At 35.9% G+C, this 14,873-nt stretch overlaps 1 protein-coding gene across 1 annotated transcript in view; it reads left to right on the top strand.

The window, feature by feature from the left end:
- Positions 1-14,873, top strand: part of ADSS2 (adenylosuccinate synthase 2) — a 36,734-nt gene that overhangs the window by 13,086 nt on the left and 8,775 nt on the right. Inside the window, exons 2-8 of the mRNA XM_005489714.4 lie at positions 1,928-2,030; positions 4,372-4,440; positions 5,185-5,235; positions 7,478-7,544; positions 10,495-10,602; positions 10,882-10,963; positions 12,646-12,772. Of these exons, the coding sequence (XP_005489771.1) occupies positions 1,928-2,030; positions 4,372-4,440; positions 5,185-5,235; positions 7,478-7,544; positions 10,495-10,602; positions 10,882-10,963; positions 12,646-12,772 (607 nt within the window). The remainder of the gene's footprint in view (positions 1-1,927; positions 2,031-4,371; positions 4,441-5,184; positions 5,236-7,477; positions 7,545-10,494; positions 10,603-10,881; positions 10,964-12,645; positions 12,773-14,873) is intronic.

Here is a 14,873-nt window from a genome sequence, read left to right as displayed (position 1 = left end):
GTCTACTTTTGGAGTAACTTGTAGTAGCTCAGGAGTATTAGAGTTTCATTTCAAAAATAATTATAAATTGTCTATCTGCTAATGTAGTTAACATCCTTTTAAATCAGAGACAGTTGTGGAGTGGTAGACTGCTAAATAATCTTCCTTAAAGCTGTTGAGTAGAAAGATTGCAAACAGGAAGTTTATTCCCGAGCATTTCTTACTTTTTTAAAAGAGTACATTTGAAAACCCTGCTTTATGTCTCGGTTCAATATGTTTCATTTGTTGTGAATTGAAAATTTGAATTGAAAATTTATCATTGTCTGATTGAGTCAGATCACTTGCAAAGAAAATCTGCATCCAAAAATCTTTACAGCTACTTCAAGGTAATGTTCAGTTCATGGAAAAATTCTGCAGTATGTTATTTAAAAATTTAAACTTGTATTAAACTCAGATATTTCCTTTGTTGGGTGAAGGTTTTTGAGTTTTCTCTCTTTTCAGAGGAGGTGAAGTGGTCACAAGTCCTCAAATAAATAATGCTAAAATTACAAAATTTTCATTGCTGACTTCAATGAGATAAGGCTTGTACCTGTGGCATGTGTGTCTGTGTACTGGCACAAATGTTTGATATCTACAACTACTCTTTATTTGTATTGTCAGATACAGCTTTATGGATTGGATTCATGCTTCATTAATGTTACAGAAGTAGTGAGTAGCTGTCGAGTCCATTGCTTAGAAAAGTCCATTTGTGATACAATATTCTGAAATATTTCAGATTTATAATTCCATGGATTAATAATGTTTATAGTTTATTTTCATATAATGCCTTTCTTCAGTTTGTCTTGTGCTGAAAGGTGTGTCAGCATAAAAGTCATTGTTTAAGGTTTTCTTTTTGTGGAGCAGTTTGTTTAACTTTGGGTGTGAGGAGCCTTTAAAGGATGTTCCTGTGGTTATGACAAACAGAACCGTTTTGTATGTAACCTTGTCTTGCACAAATGACTGGGTCACAAGAGAGTATAAGCTTATTTTCAAAAGTACAGCAAACAAGAACTGGGGATATTTGGTAACTGTTTTGTAATCTTTTTAGTTTCATAAGCCTTTCTTGACCGTCTTTAAGACTTGGTCACAAGCTTCTTTTAGTATTTTAGATGGATTTCAGAGTTTAATGAATCTCTTAATGCTCTCTTTGTTGTAATGAAAAGTGCTAGAAATGTTTAAAGTGTTAGTTTGATGTAAATGGTTTCTGGTAACTTAGGAAAACGCAGTTGTTTCACTTGTTTTTAGATTCACCCCTTAAAAACTATGTTTAACATAACATGCATTTAACATAAATGACTTGTACTCTTACATAACTTCTCTTATCAGGAAGGAATAGAATGAACTAGGTAGTTTCGCTGGTTACTATTCATAGAAAAGCACTCAAAGGTCTGAACCCAAAGTTCAGAACAGCAAGCCTGCATGTTGCCAGACAATGACACTTACCCATCCCAATAGCTGTATGGTTTTATACTCCCAGTTTAACTGGGGATTTGTTTTTTTTTTTTTTTTTTTTACTTTGTTAAGATTGCAGTTCCACTCTTAATACTTTACTTTCCATAACTGTACCAGAAAACTAATAAAATTGATGATGGCTTTTAGAAATGTTTGCATGTTCTAGAATATTTATATATGATGATTTTAGGAATATTTTAAACTCATTCCACAATTTTGTACCTTTGATGAACCAAAACACTGTCCAAAGTCTATATGGCAGAAAATACTGATGTTGAAATTGTCCAGTTTGACAGAACAAGTTTGGCTGATTTCCTGGGAAGTCTCTGAATGCTCTTTTGTCAGTAACAGAAATGAAAACTGCGTAACCAATTTACTTGATCTCTATACTGTGTGTTCATTTGTCTTTAGTGTCAAAAACTGTTAACACTTTTTTTCTCCCTCTCCCCCCACTCAGGGAGGCAACAATGCAGGGCATACAGTTGTTGTGGATGCTGTGGAATATGACTTTCATCTTCTGCCAAGTGGGATCATTAATCCAAAAGTCACTGCCTTCATTGGTAAGTGGGACATCTGAAAAACAGACAGGATTGTAGTTACAGACTTGTGACACATTAAAATAACAAAATATATCTGAGAACATACAGTATCAGGAGTCGTTTTCTTCAGTTTTTCATAGGCCTAGATTGTTGACTGTCTTCCTGATACTGCCCTTACTCATTTGTGAAGTTGGGATTACAGAATGGTTTTTTTGTCTTGGATAGTTCACCTTTGTTCTTATCTATCCTACCAATGTTAGCAGCTAGCTGCCCAGTGTGTCTTCATTTTCCCATTCTCTTTTATTTTCTCTACCATTTATATCTCTTATTCTCAGAATACCCCACTCTTATTTGATCTTTAGCCCTCTTAAGTACTTGCCATTACTTTTTGAACCATAATTCTTCCCTCCCTTTTCCGTTGGATTGTGACATGAATGCTTAACTCGAAAAGACTTCCACACTCTTGAGTTCTTTCCAAGAAGTCCTCTTAGGAGAGTACATGGGAAGGTTTAGGGCAGTGGCAGTACTAGGTGATACCAGGATCTGTGATCTGTTTGCTTTATAAAGAGGGGTTTAGGCTATCTAGTCTGTTGTCCCTAAAAAACTACTTTTACCCCGGTACCACTCTCCCTTGGAATCCTGTTTCCAATCCTACATGGCTGGTGTTTTTTTCTTTGCATTGCTTGGATGGCCAACCTACTTAATAATGTGGTGTAGCCCATAGAATTTCCTTCTAAAAATAAAGGTAAACATAAAACGTATGTACACACCATTATAACTATGTTTGTGTTTGAGTGCTGTTTCACCAAACAAGTTGAGTCTCTGGTCACTAAAGGCAATGACTTAGCAACACTTCCATGTTGCCCCTTTGATACCCCGGTCAGGATTCTGTTGCCTTGCCTTTCCTGTTACTTCTTCCTGCATCTCATTGTTTTGCAGTCTTGCCTTTCAGTTTGGTATCTATGCCAAGAGCAAGTGATCACTGACAGTTTGCTAAAGAGCAGCTGAAGAGCCTCTGTCACGAGTTACTTGATTCATAAACAGTCCAGCTGGTAGTGACTGTATACTCTGTCAGCAGTAAATCTGACTGACAGAGTATACAGTCACTACCTGTACTTGATGGGATTTGGTGGTTAATTGCTCCTTTTCAGCTGTTACATTGTGACTTGATAATGGGATAGTTATGGATCAACTTGTCCTGCCTAATACTTCTACAGAAATGGAGCCAGTGGGCATGGAAAGAGATTCCTGTTGATGATGGGAAGTTTGGGATGTTAACTGTTCCTAGTTTTGAGGGCTGAGGCAGATTATACTACTTCTATTCTCTTTTGATGTTACTGTACTCTGTTTCTTGAGGTTATCACTTGAAAACAGTAAAAAAAGGATGCCCATTTGCCTTGTGTTCTTGGGCAGACTTGGGTGAATAGGAAGGCCCCCATCCTTTAACAATACAGTAGTTGGGACAGAACTTTTTACAAATCCTCTTGCCTCTATCTTCTGTCTTTTGGTCTTGCCTGTTCTGAAGCTTTTTCTAGATTCTTTTAAGAAAGGGTAAGGGCAAAGTGATTGAGTATTAAAGTAGAGTATTCCTATTGTTTAGGACTGCATCATGAAGGTAATAGTGAAAAAATCTTAAAATACTTCGTGTAGAATGCTTTTATCTGTGTGAAATTAGGTGATATGCAAATAGTTTTGGATGGCAGATCCCTTCTTCAGCTAGATGTTCGACTGGTGGCTTTGAATGTACTGAGTTTGGTATGGCCTTAAGATGGTTCAGTTTTGCTGTGAGAATGCTGCTTCCTAGGCACTCAGTGATGCTGGTTAATTGTATGAACTAGCAGTCTTTCTGGGCAGTGTGACAGCTGTAGGAAGGTGAGCTTGCTTTTGATAGGGCTTTTTCCTCTGTTGTTTTTGCTGGTCTCTTAACAGTCCCACCTCTATGTACAAAATATTTTGTGTCTGTTTACACCAAAAAAGTGCCTGCAAGGATACTAGTGTTTATAATGTACCAAGCTTTTAAAAAGCAATAAGTTTATTAAAGTGAAGAACAAAGAGGGAAGTTAATTTTAGGTATGAGAAAGAGGAAGTTGGATTTCAGACTGTTCTACCATTCTGTTCCTGTTTGTACTGGTCTAAATTGAAAGTTGCATTTATTAGGAAGATTCAGTGCATGTAGGTAGAAATGCATGCTTTAGGAGCAAATCTGGCTTAGACAAATTCCTAAGAATCAAAATTGCAGTATGTTAAAGAACTTAAATAAAATACTTTGCACACAATATATGAAGTGTCTTTGAACTGTTTGAAATGGTTTTTTCCCTTGCTCAACATAATTAATTAAGTTTTATATAATGATTTTCTTCAGGAAATGGTGTTGTAATTCATTTGCCAGGACTCTTTGAAGAAGCTGAAAAAAACTTAAAGAAAGGAAAAGGTGAGAATTTGAAGATAGTACTTTTAAAATAGTTTGTGGCACACTACTCAAATTATTTAGATGGAGGATACCTCTGTAGAGGTTACATACAATGTATTTTTCCACAACTCCTTTTAGCTGTTGCTTTCTGACAGTAGTCTTGCTGTAAGTGCCAGAGCCCTCATGGGAAGGCAGATAAAAGGAATCTCTGTACAGTTTCAGAATATAATCTAAATCAGAATTGTCTGCAGACATTTTTCTTTGCTTAAAAAAGTGAATTTAAGAAGTGAAAATGGCTTTTTAAGCGTGTTAACCTGTTGAAAGTCATTTTACTTCTTAGAATATTGGTGTACACTTTGACCATGTTAATGTAAAGGGGTGCTCTGGTAATCACTTCTTGATTCAGAACTCAGTTTTTGGATACTTCATGTTATGTCTATAGCTATGCTTGGCAGCAGGCTACTAGAAACGGGAAAAAACAATGGTTTAGATTATTCAGAACCAAAAGAGCTACTAATTGTTTGCTAAAATTGAAGAGCTAGTAGCTTGAATTCTTCTTCAGAATAAGTCTGATTTTCTCAGCTTAATAGGTTGATGCCAAGTTTTAATTACTGAAATTACTTCTTTTTTTCTCTGTAATGTGATTGCTCAGTCTTAAAATAGATTGACTGAGGTCTAAGCATGAAGAGTATTTATACTTTATACATCAGAAGACAAAAATGCTATACAAAACATAATTTAAACTATTTCATTTTGCCTTTAAAGGACTAGAAGGCTGGGAAAAGAGACTAATAATTTCTGACAGGGCTCATATTGGTAAGTTCCTGTTTGTGGTTTGTTTTTTGGTGGAGTTTTTTTGTTTGGTTTTTTGTTTGGTTTTTGGTTTTATGCATTTTTGCTTTTTATGGACTTTTTGTGGCAGTAAAAGTGTGATAATTTTTAGCCATCTCCTTATATAGGTACTTTTCTTTGGATTAGGTCTCCCTGGGTTGCTTTGATTTATTGAAGGTCCTAGAAAAAAAATTCACTCGGAATCCTCCCAGGTTTATGTTCTAGTGATTTTGTTTTTTAAATCCTATTCCATAGGCATCACCTAGGCAGGAAAGTGGTTCACTTTCCAAGTCAAATGAAAAGCACAGAGCAGTCAGAAAGCATTGAGAGTGACTTGACTCAGGATTCGTTCCCCTTTTGGTGTAAAGTGGCGCTGCTCACAGTAACGGTTCTGCTGGGAAAAGAGGTGACCTGGTGTGACTTGAAGCTCATGATCTCCCTACCCCTCTCCTTGCCACTTGCTTCCTAGAGGAGGTTTTGTGGCAAGGACTCTCTAGGGATGAAGGGAATGGCTGCCCTCCTTGAGAGCAGCTCATCATTCTCCACTGAATCCAGCCTATGCTTGAGCCAGCACTGCAGTTCAAAGCCTGAAGTGAAATAGTATTGAGTCCAATCCACCAACACAGAGCTTCAGACACTCTTCCTGTACCACTCCCTCTGCATCTTTATGGCATAAATTCATCCTTTAGATTAGCTCTTTAGATATTATAACATTATTGCTGCCTCTGGTGTAATTTTCTGAAGATGCAAACTGTTTAGGACTTGATAAAATAAAAGCTTGTAACACAGGGGAAAAACAGTTTTGCTTTTGGTTTCACTTTCTTTGGTTTTGCTTGTTTTGTTTTTTACACCAATCTGGAATAGTTTAGTGAGTGAACTTACTGACATTTATTTCAGAGTAAATATGTTTTTAGTTTGGAGTAACTAATGAGATTGAAATAGTTGAGTAATTGTTTTTAAGTTACCAGTATCTTTTCTGATAATTCTCTAGGTGAATTATTTGGAAATTGCTCAATTACTAGAAAAACTGTTCTGTGGTGATTATATTGCAATGGCAGTGCTGTGAATTTTTCATAATTAAACAGATTGTGAATAAAAAGGACCAGTTGCTGTCACTCATAATCATTCAACGTCCTCACAGAAATGAGCTTTCATAATGCCTCTATTTTGAAAGTTTTGATGACAATTTGAAAGTCTGTTACCATGATAAAAATGTCTTCTCTAAAATGGGTATTGATCTATGAATAGTCTCTAACAACAGATCAGCTAAAGGTAGGTTCACACTGCTGGGCATGATGTAATTCTTTAAAATGTGGGAATGCCTGGAAATAAACACAAAGCCAAATTGGTAAGGCAAACAGGAAAACCACTCTTTGTTCTGGAGAGACTAACATACTTATTATATGGCTCTTTCCTGTGCAGTGTAGATAGTTTTTAACTTTCAGGAAATAGTGCTTAAGAAAACCAGTTGAATTAATTCTGCTAGCCTATAAGCTGTGCACCAGCCCACCAATCTTTGTATTTGACATGAGTCTTGTAAGATTTTTGGGATGTGGGGGAATGGGGGCGTGGACGTTTGCATGTCTTTTGAGTTTTGTTGTTCTGTTTTGGTTTTTTGTTTCTTTTATGGTAGACAGAGTATTGATACAAGGGATACTCTGCATAATCTTTATAATTAATAACAATATAATGCTTAAAAACAATCGGGGCTTATGAAGTTGACTTCTGTTGATATAGCAGACATTGGTGGGGGCTTTTCTATTTTCAAATGTGTTTTAATTGATGTTGCCTAAAATTGTTTAAGAAATCTGTAAAATAGGTGAGAATGTTAACTTTCAGGTCTCACCTGAATTTTAGCAGTATGACCTTTTTTTTACTGTATTCTATTTCCAGGATTTTTTTTAAACTACATTTTTAATTCGTTTATCCATACATTCTTTGGGGCCACTACAAAGCCAAAATGGCTTAGTTCTTCTGTGGGACATGCATACTCACTTTGCAAATATTCTACAAAATAAACACTTTTTTTAAAAAGTCTTTGAAAAAACTTAGAACTCTTCCCTGTGGAAAATGCAAAAGGGAAGAAAAAACCCCTCTAGTTTTATTTGCCTTTCTTCAGGGTGTATATTTATTTTCCACATTGGTAAACAGAGTTGGTCTGAAGAAATCATTGCTGTTATGATTTGTTTCACACAAATTTTCAACTTAAGTTATTTTATTTTCTTAGTGTTTGATTTTCACCAAGCTGCTGATGGCATCCAAGAACAACAGAGGCAAGAACAAGCAGGAAAGAAGTAGGTAGTTTTATTTTGTCAAATATGGATGACTTTGTACAAACAGCACTTAATTCATTGAATCTCTGTTTTGCTTGCTCAGTGGGTTAAAAAAAAAATCCATGTGACTCTTGAATGTGGACTATGCAGGGGTTATTTCTTACACTTTTATCTTCCAGTGAAAGATAATATGCTTAATTAAAGGGCTCTGTCTTTATAGTCTGCCTTATGAAAAGGTTTCTAGTTGTTAATTTGCTAGTTTCTGCTTCCAGTGTTTTGTTTACTGGAGGTATTTGTTTCTGTATAAATATATTTCTCTTTATGAATATTGAAAAACCCCTTTGGCAACTCCCAATAACTGAAAGCCAGAGGTACATGTAGATGTTCACATTGTCTTCTACAGAATGCTACTCACTTTCTGAAGCTTTCAAAACTTTTAGAAACTATCTTGCTATTGTTAACTTGTGCTTTCCTAGTAGCTCACTAGTTCCTGGGGCTGGGGAAAAAGCTGGCAGAATTAACAGTGACCTGTCTAAAGCTGGGAAGCACTGTAGTGCTATGGGCTTCTCAGATAACAGTAAACTTAGAAGACCTTCCAAAAAGAGAGATTACATGGATGAAAAGTAATTGAGACATACTCATCTGAAAAATGTTTGATCCATGATAATAAGCTTGAAGAGAGTGTCTGATTTGGGTGTATCTTCACAGAGATTGCCATAGAGGGATAATTTTTCAGTGATTTTTACAAGGAATCATTTTCACACTTGTCTGAGCTGTACCAGCTCTCTTGTTACCTGCTGGTTTAGGATTTAAAAAGCAAACAGAACATATAGATAAATATGGAAGAATATTCTTATTTTAATGAGCCATTATTAGAGATTATCCCTGTGTATCAGCTGTTCTTCAATATTTATGGAGCACAAGCTAAAATTGCTGTGTGACAATATTTACAGTTAAAAACAGTCATTCAAATCAGTTACTTGAGAGAAGGCACCACTCTTTTGGTTATTGTAAAAGATTGTTAGGGAAAACCCAAATAATTTGCTTTTAAAAAACTCAGGAAAATATTTATGTTCAAAGCAAAATAACTGAAGTCACTCTTGAAAATGCTGAATTTCTTCTTTCTGTGGAGTTCTTGATCTACAACATACAGTTTTCAAGCTTGTTAAAATTACCCTATTTCCTCCTAAATTTTAAGGCTAAATAACTGTAATGGGGAAAGTAATACTACAGGCTGGCTAAGAACAGGCTATCATGGATTATCAAAAGATGGTTTCTTGTTTGTTGGAGGCAAGGAATTGAAATAGTCTGCTAGCATGTCTTACTGCAGATTGACTACATGCCATGGTTGGTGTTTAAATTCTTTTGTGCCTAAGACTTTGAACTATTATCATTAAAATTACCATTCTAAATGGTAAATTTATTTTTTTCTTTTAATTGAATGCTTTTGCCTGGTCAAATGCAGCTCAGAAACCTTCACCAGTAAGGCTCATCATGTAGCTTCCCTTGCAGAAAGGTTATAGAAAAGCCTAATACAATCTAGTCTAAAAATCTAATACAGTGAATTCTGCTTATACAGTTGTTTCAGCTTCCATAAGTACAGTCTTCTGACAATTTTTTTTATTAATTGGTATGTCTTGATGAAACAAAATAAATGGAAACGAACCCTGTGAAGTGTGTGAATTGGGGTGGATGCTGGAGGCTAGAGTCAGTTGTTTAAGCCACAGTGTCCTGGTCTGGTTAGAGGATACAGTGTGGTGCAAAGTTCATTACAATGTTTTTTTTTTTCTTGGACTGGAGGTAAACATCACTCCCTGAGGTTACTTGGTATTGAGTCTAATTGGAAGAACTTAAGTTTTTTTCCAAGATATTTTTGAATCTAATCCAAACTGCTACGGAGTTATATACTTAGTATGAACTGTATTTCTCTTTGCTCACATACCAAGTGATACTCAATAACATAAAGTTTTGATATGACCTGTGCCTCCTACTTTACCTGGAGGCCCTCTTGAACTGAGTTGTGGTATGGTGCCTTCAAGGCAGTTTGAAGAACTATGGGACACACTGCATATGCAGAATTTATAACTGAAGGAGAGTCTGTCTGATTGAGAGGGGTAAGAGCCCAAACCCTTTAAAACTAAGTGCACAATTAAGCTTAACAACATGTAGCACACTTCTGAAAATTTTGCAGACCTGATCACTTCTCCTTAAAAAGTTACTTAATGTATTGAGCATGATGGGAAGGTATTTGATAATCTGCTTGTTATGAGGACAGTTTGGCTCCATTTTGATAGCTACTTAGCATGACTGAAGTAGCTGTACTTCTCTCACAGTAAAGTCAGTGCAAGCAAATTTTATAGTATATCATCAGGACTTAAGCTGGAAAAGGCTTTTCAGGGAGAGTGGGCAGGTAAGGGTAAGAAAAGGAATTCAGTTTTTCAGAATCAGTTACAGTGGAAAACCCATGTCTGAACTCAACATAGAGAGCATTTTGAGCGTCTCTGTCACTTTTGGATGTTTGGCAGTGTCTTCTGTTTTCCTGGCTCCAGCTGAGGTATTTAGAATGAAATGAAATATTTCTAATACACAAACATAAAATCCATACTATTTGTGTCGTCGCTTTTTAGGAAGATACTTAGTTTCGGTTCATAATACTGAAGGATATTTTCTTGACATTTGGTTCCTTAAGTATAAATTTTAGAATTGTGTACAAATAAATATGTAAGCATTCACTAAAGTACAAAAAATTATTGGTTTAAAAACAGAAGTATGTAGAAGATTAACATATTTGCTTGTATAAAAAGAGATATTCTGACACTAGATTGCATCCTAAAAATATCTTTTGTTTTAAATGCTTGAAGCAAGGTTACACGCTCACAATTAATGGCATTTCATTTTACGCTAAGGATGGAATAGCTTTAGAGAAAAAACACCTTTATATGAATAACTTTTTATTATTATCTTTTCAAAGTCTGGGAACTACCAAAAAAGGAATTGGTCCAGTATATTCTTCAAAGGCAGCTCGAAGTGGACTCAGAATGTGCGATCTTGTTTCTGATTTTGATGACTTTTCTGAGAGGTAATTACTGTACACAGTTGTAAGGATAGTTTTCAGTTTCTGGATAGTACCCTGTGTAAGCAATTATGTCTGGTTCCTGTTAATTTTCTTAGTTAAAAGTTATTTAAAAATAAAAAATTATGTATAATTTTATTAAATTATACAATCATGATTATTATAATAATTCCTTGTTTGAAATGGTTAAATTACCAAATAACTGCAGGTACGTAACCAGTAAAAATCAAGGATTGGTGGGAAGAAAACAAACAGAAATCTCAGTCAAGCATTTTTGCCTTTCAGGTTCAAAGTGTTAGCCAATCAGTACAAAGCAATATATCCTACCTTGAAAATAGATATTGAAGGGGAATTGGAAAAGCTGAAGGTAAGCCTGCTTCTGTCTTTCTGGTTATCTAATCACTGTGTGCAGTTACGGATATGTGTATCCCTTGGTGTGACTGATGCTTGTGCTTGTGTGAGGAGTTAGACTGTGTCATGGGAAACCACGTGCATCAGTGCTGCAGAGTCTGCTGCTATCCTTAAGGACACTCTTGGCCCCTGTTTTATGTTTCAAAACTTACTTTCAAGGGAGATACTTGAATTTTAAGAAAAAGGGTTGTATGGGGTGATTTCTTCTTGACTTACTTCTACTCAAGCATACAGTCTAGGAGAAAAACCAGGATTGTAGCTGGGGGAAGTATGTTTCATTGTAAAGCAGAATGTTAAGCCCTTGTCTCAGAAAGTTAAGAATTGAAGTAAATAGTTTTTCTAAGTAATAGCTCGTAAAAAAAAATACTGTCTAGCAACACAGAAAAATGGAAATTGATAGCAGCAGAGCTAATGAAGCCTGATTGCCAGCGAACTAGTCTTATGGTTAATAATGAATTCTGATTTGATCTTTTCCCTGAGGTTGGGACAGTTGAGAGTTTCCTCTCTGGCATTAGATTTTATTTGCACAGCATCCAAGCTATGTGAAAATCTTGTGAGGTGTCTTACTGTTCTACCCAACCTTTTTATTCATGCTTCTTGTAGAAACCTGTGTGTGATTTTTTTTAACCCTTAAAATGTCAACCAAATATGACACTGTTTAAAATCACTGAGGTGTGTGGGGAACAGGGAGGGCACAAACAATTACATGATAATTCTTTAAGAAAATCAGGCCAAAGAAATCATCCTTTCTCTACCTTTAATTTTTGCAGCTCTGTAGTAGAGTATATGGGAGTTCTTAGCACTTCTGTTTGTTTTACTTTAAGTAAAGCCAGTTGTACATATATTGTTGTATTTTTATTAGTTTGTAGGTGTAGAAACCAGTTACAGTTGATTACTTCATAATGCTTTATAGTTTACTTAAAGCAATTCAGGATTATGGACTATCTGAAACTCCTTGTTAAGGTGGAAACACCACATATTTGTAGCTTGAAGAAAATTACCTGTCTTATGCTGATGCACTTGATTCCACTCCGAAAGGCAAAGTGTTACATTTCTCATGGAGTAAATTGTTAAATTGAGAACTTCCATGTGTTCCCATGGAGAAAGGCTGTGTACCAAGTGATAATCTGAACATTATTGGTTTCTTGCATCCAGCTACTCAATGGCATTCAGGCATTTGATGCTGAATTCCAATAAAAAACTTCACTTTTACTTAAAAATTATGACTCACAGTTGTGTGCATTTGTTAGCTGCAGATGGCCAGAAGCTGAACTCCCTACATGCAGGTTTTGGGGGAGACATTTCGAACACTTGGAAATGAAAGACTGAATACAATACAGTGATAATACTCATGCTTTGAGTGTTTCTAAGGCTTTCAGAAGTTTGGATTTTTCTTTCCTCTTCATCCTTCCCCCTTTTTTCTTTCCTCTTAGGGAGAGTGTACATATCTGTTGTGTAAATCTGAATTTCACATTCTTCCTCCCTTTGTTCACATTGTGGCATATTTAACATTTCTTTGTTTGCTTTTCTTCTTCAAAAGGAGTATGAGCATTTTTATGAGGGAACAATAGCAATTCTACTCTGGCTGCCTTTATCATAATGAAATTATACTATACAATAGTCTTTTGTGTTATTCAGGGCTACATGGAAAAAGTAAAACCAATGGTAAGGGATGGTGTTTATTTCATGTATGAGGCTTTACATGGACCACCAAAGAAGATCTTAGTTGAAGGTGCAAATGCAGCACTGCTGGACATAGATTTTGGTAGGTATGGTCTTTTTGAGACACATGTTGATATACACTTGCATTGTAAAAAAGGAACATTAAATATAAACTCTCCTGTGATAAGCTGTTCTCATGGCAGAAGTTGTTTTTGTTTTGGAAGAACAGCACTCTCTATGACTAGGAAATAATACAGGGGTGGGTGAGTGGGTTGTTAATTAAATGATTTCAAAAAGCTGTAGATTCTCCCAAGAGTAATAATTTGAATGTCATTAAAGATCAAGTAGCTCCTCTTAGAGTGTAGCTATTGCTTCAGCATCTCTAAGTTGTAAATGAAATCACTCACTGTTTTATACATCTGTGGAAATCACTTGAGAATAAAAATGGAGAGCTTTGAGAGGCAAAGCATATATGCAAAATACTTCTTGACTTTTGAAAAACCAGCTTGCTTTTTCAAGAGGGTCTTTAGATAACACTCAGTTTTCCATTGTTTCACATTGTTGGGAAAAGTGTTGGTAATCTGGATTGCTAATTGAGGAAAGACTGAAAAGATTACCCCAATCTATTTGATATTAAAAATTATGCAGTTTTTCTTAAAACACTGTAAGTTTGCTAATAAATTAGAAGATTCTAGGTAGTAGAAGCAGCTTTTCTTTAATGGGAGGATTGTTTGGTTATTACGTTGTAACGACAGATAATCTGCCACTCTGTGAGCCTGTGTGATTGGCTCCTGCATTTTGTCACATTTTTCTTCAATCTTGCTGGCCTTGTAACAGCATCATTTTTATTGTTAGGAAGATGCTAACACCTGAAATGGAAGCCTATAAAGACTGCTGTAAAACAATTATGAAACTGGCATGCACTCAGCTTTCAACCAATATGAGTTGTGGTATTGGGCATTTTCAAACATACTCAGTCTGAAAGCCTCTTATTTTAAGAGTAAGATGTTTCTTAGGTTAGTCTCTGTAAGTACAAGCACCAAACTCTCATAATTGAATATTGGAAGACACATCCTTTTTTACAAGACAAAAAAAGAGGAAAGAAGTCTTCAGATATACTTTTCACAGGGAAATCTTTGATGTAAAACTGAGATATTTGCAAAAAGTCTATGAAGGGGGTTGTTTTCTTGTAAATGGTGAGTATTTTGGATTTCATGTAAATAGAAGGTGCAGGCAGTCTTTAACACATCAGGTATATCTGTAATACATACAGAGTTGTTCAGATTAGTTTGATTTTTTTCCTGCCTCTGCTGTGAGACCCAAACACACGAGAAAATCTGCTCTCCATAGGTAGATACCATCAGTGGATTGGGCACTTGTGTTAACAATAGACAAGCCCTAGTCAAAAGGTTTGGCGCTGCCAGTTTGATTACTAATCATTCTGAATGAGGCTGTTGTCTGTGCTTTGTTGCATAGAAATCTTAATATTGAAGTGAGTTTTGTGAATGTGTGTCTATTGGCTGTGAGGATAGTAAATCCCCAGGTTTGCAGTCCATCCCACTTTCCTGCAGCCTGTAATGAAGCTTATGTATGCATTTGTCTGGGAATGGGGGGGCAGGTTTGGGGATGTGTGGTCTTCTGTGTTTTTAAGCACAGAGTAGTGACAAAGCAATGTAAATATATCAGACTGGGAGGTGAAAGCGAGTAACAACTGTTTTCTTGACTCTGGTTTTGACATCCACTGGCTATATTCACCTGTCAGTACTAAGAAAAGTTTTACTACTGCGTTCTAAGATTAAAAACTGATTAATGCTTGCAAACTGCTGTTACGTATCACCTGTAAGCCTGAATCTGTCTGGAGTGATTTGAGATACCTGAAGCTAATCTGTGAAATCTCACTGATCAGTCTCTGAAGGATTTTTGACTTTGTACAGATGTCTATATTGCTGAAAGAACTGTATCGCTTTTAGTTCCTTTTGTCTTGGTTGTTCCTCTCTTACCTATCGCTGATTCCTATCAAAAAACATGCAAAAAAGTCTGACACAACAGGTAGAAGTATCTTGCTTATGTGCAGTTATAGTGAGGCTGAAGTATTTGTTCACAGTTCAGCTGGGGCAGTATGGCACGCTCTGCTTCATTTGCCATACTTAATAAAAAAAGGTATAAACCTAAGGATTTTGAGATATTCAAGTCTCTTCTTTGCA

The sequence above is a fragment of the Zonotrichia albicollis genome, chromosome 3 (genome assembly GCF_047830755.1).
Source record: "Zonotrichia albicollis isolate bZonAlb1 chromosome 3, bZonAlb1.hap1, whole genome shotgun sequence".
Classification (NCBI taxonomy): Eukaryota; Metazoa; Chordata; class Aves; order Passeriformes; family Passerellidae; genus Zonotrichia; species Zonotrichia albicollis.
This window is presented reverse-complemented; position numbering and strand designations above follow the sequence as displayed.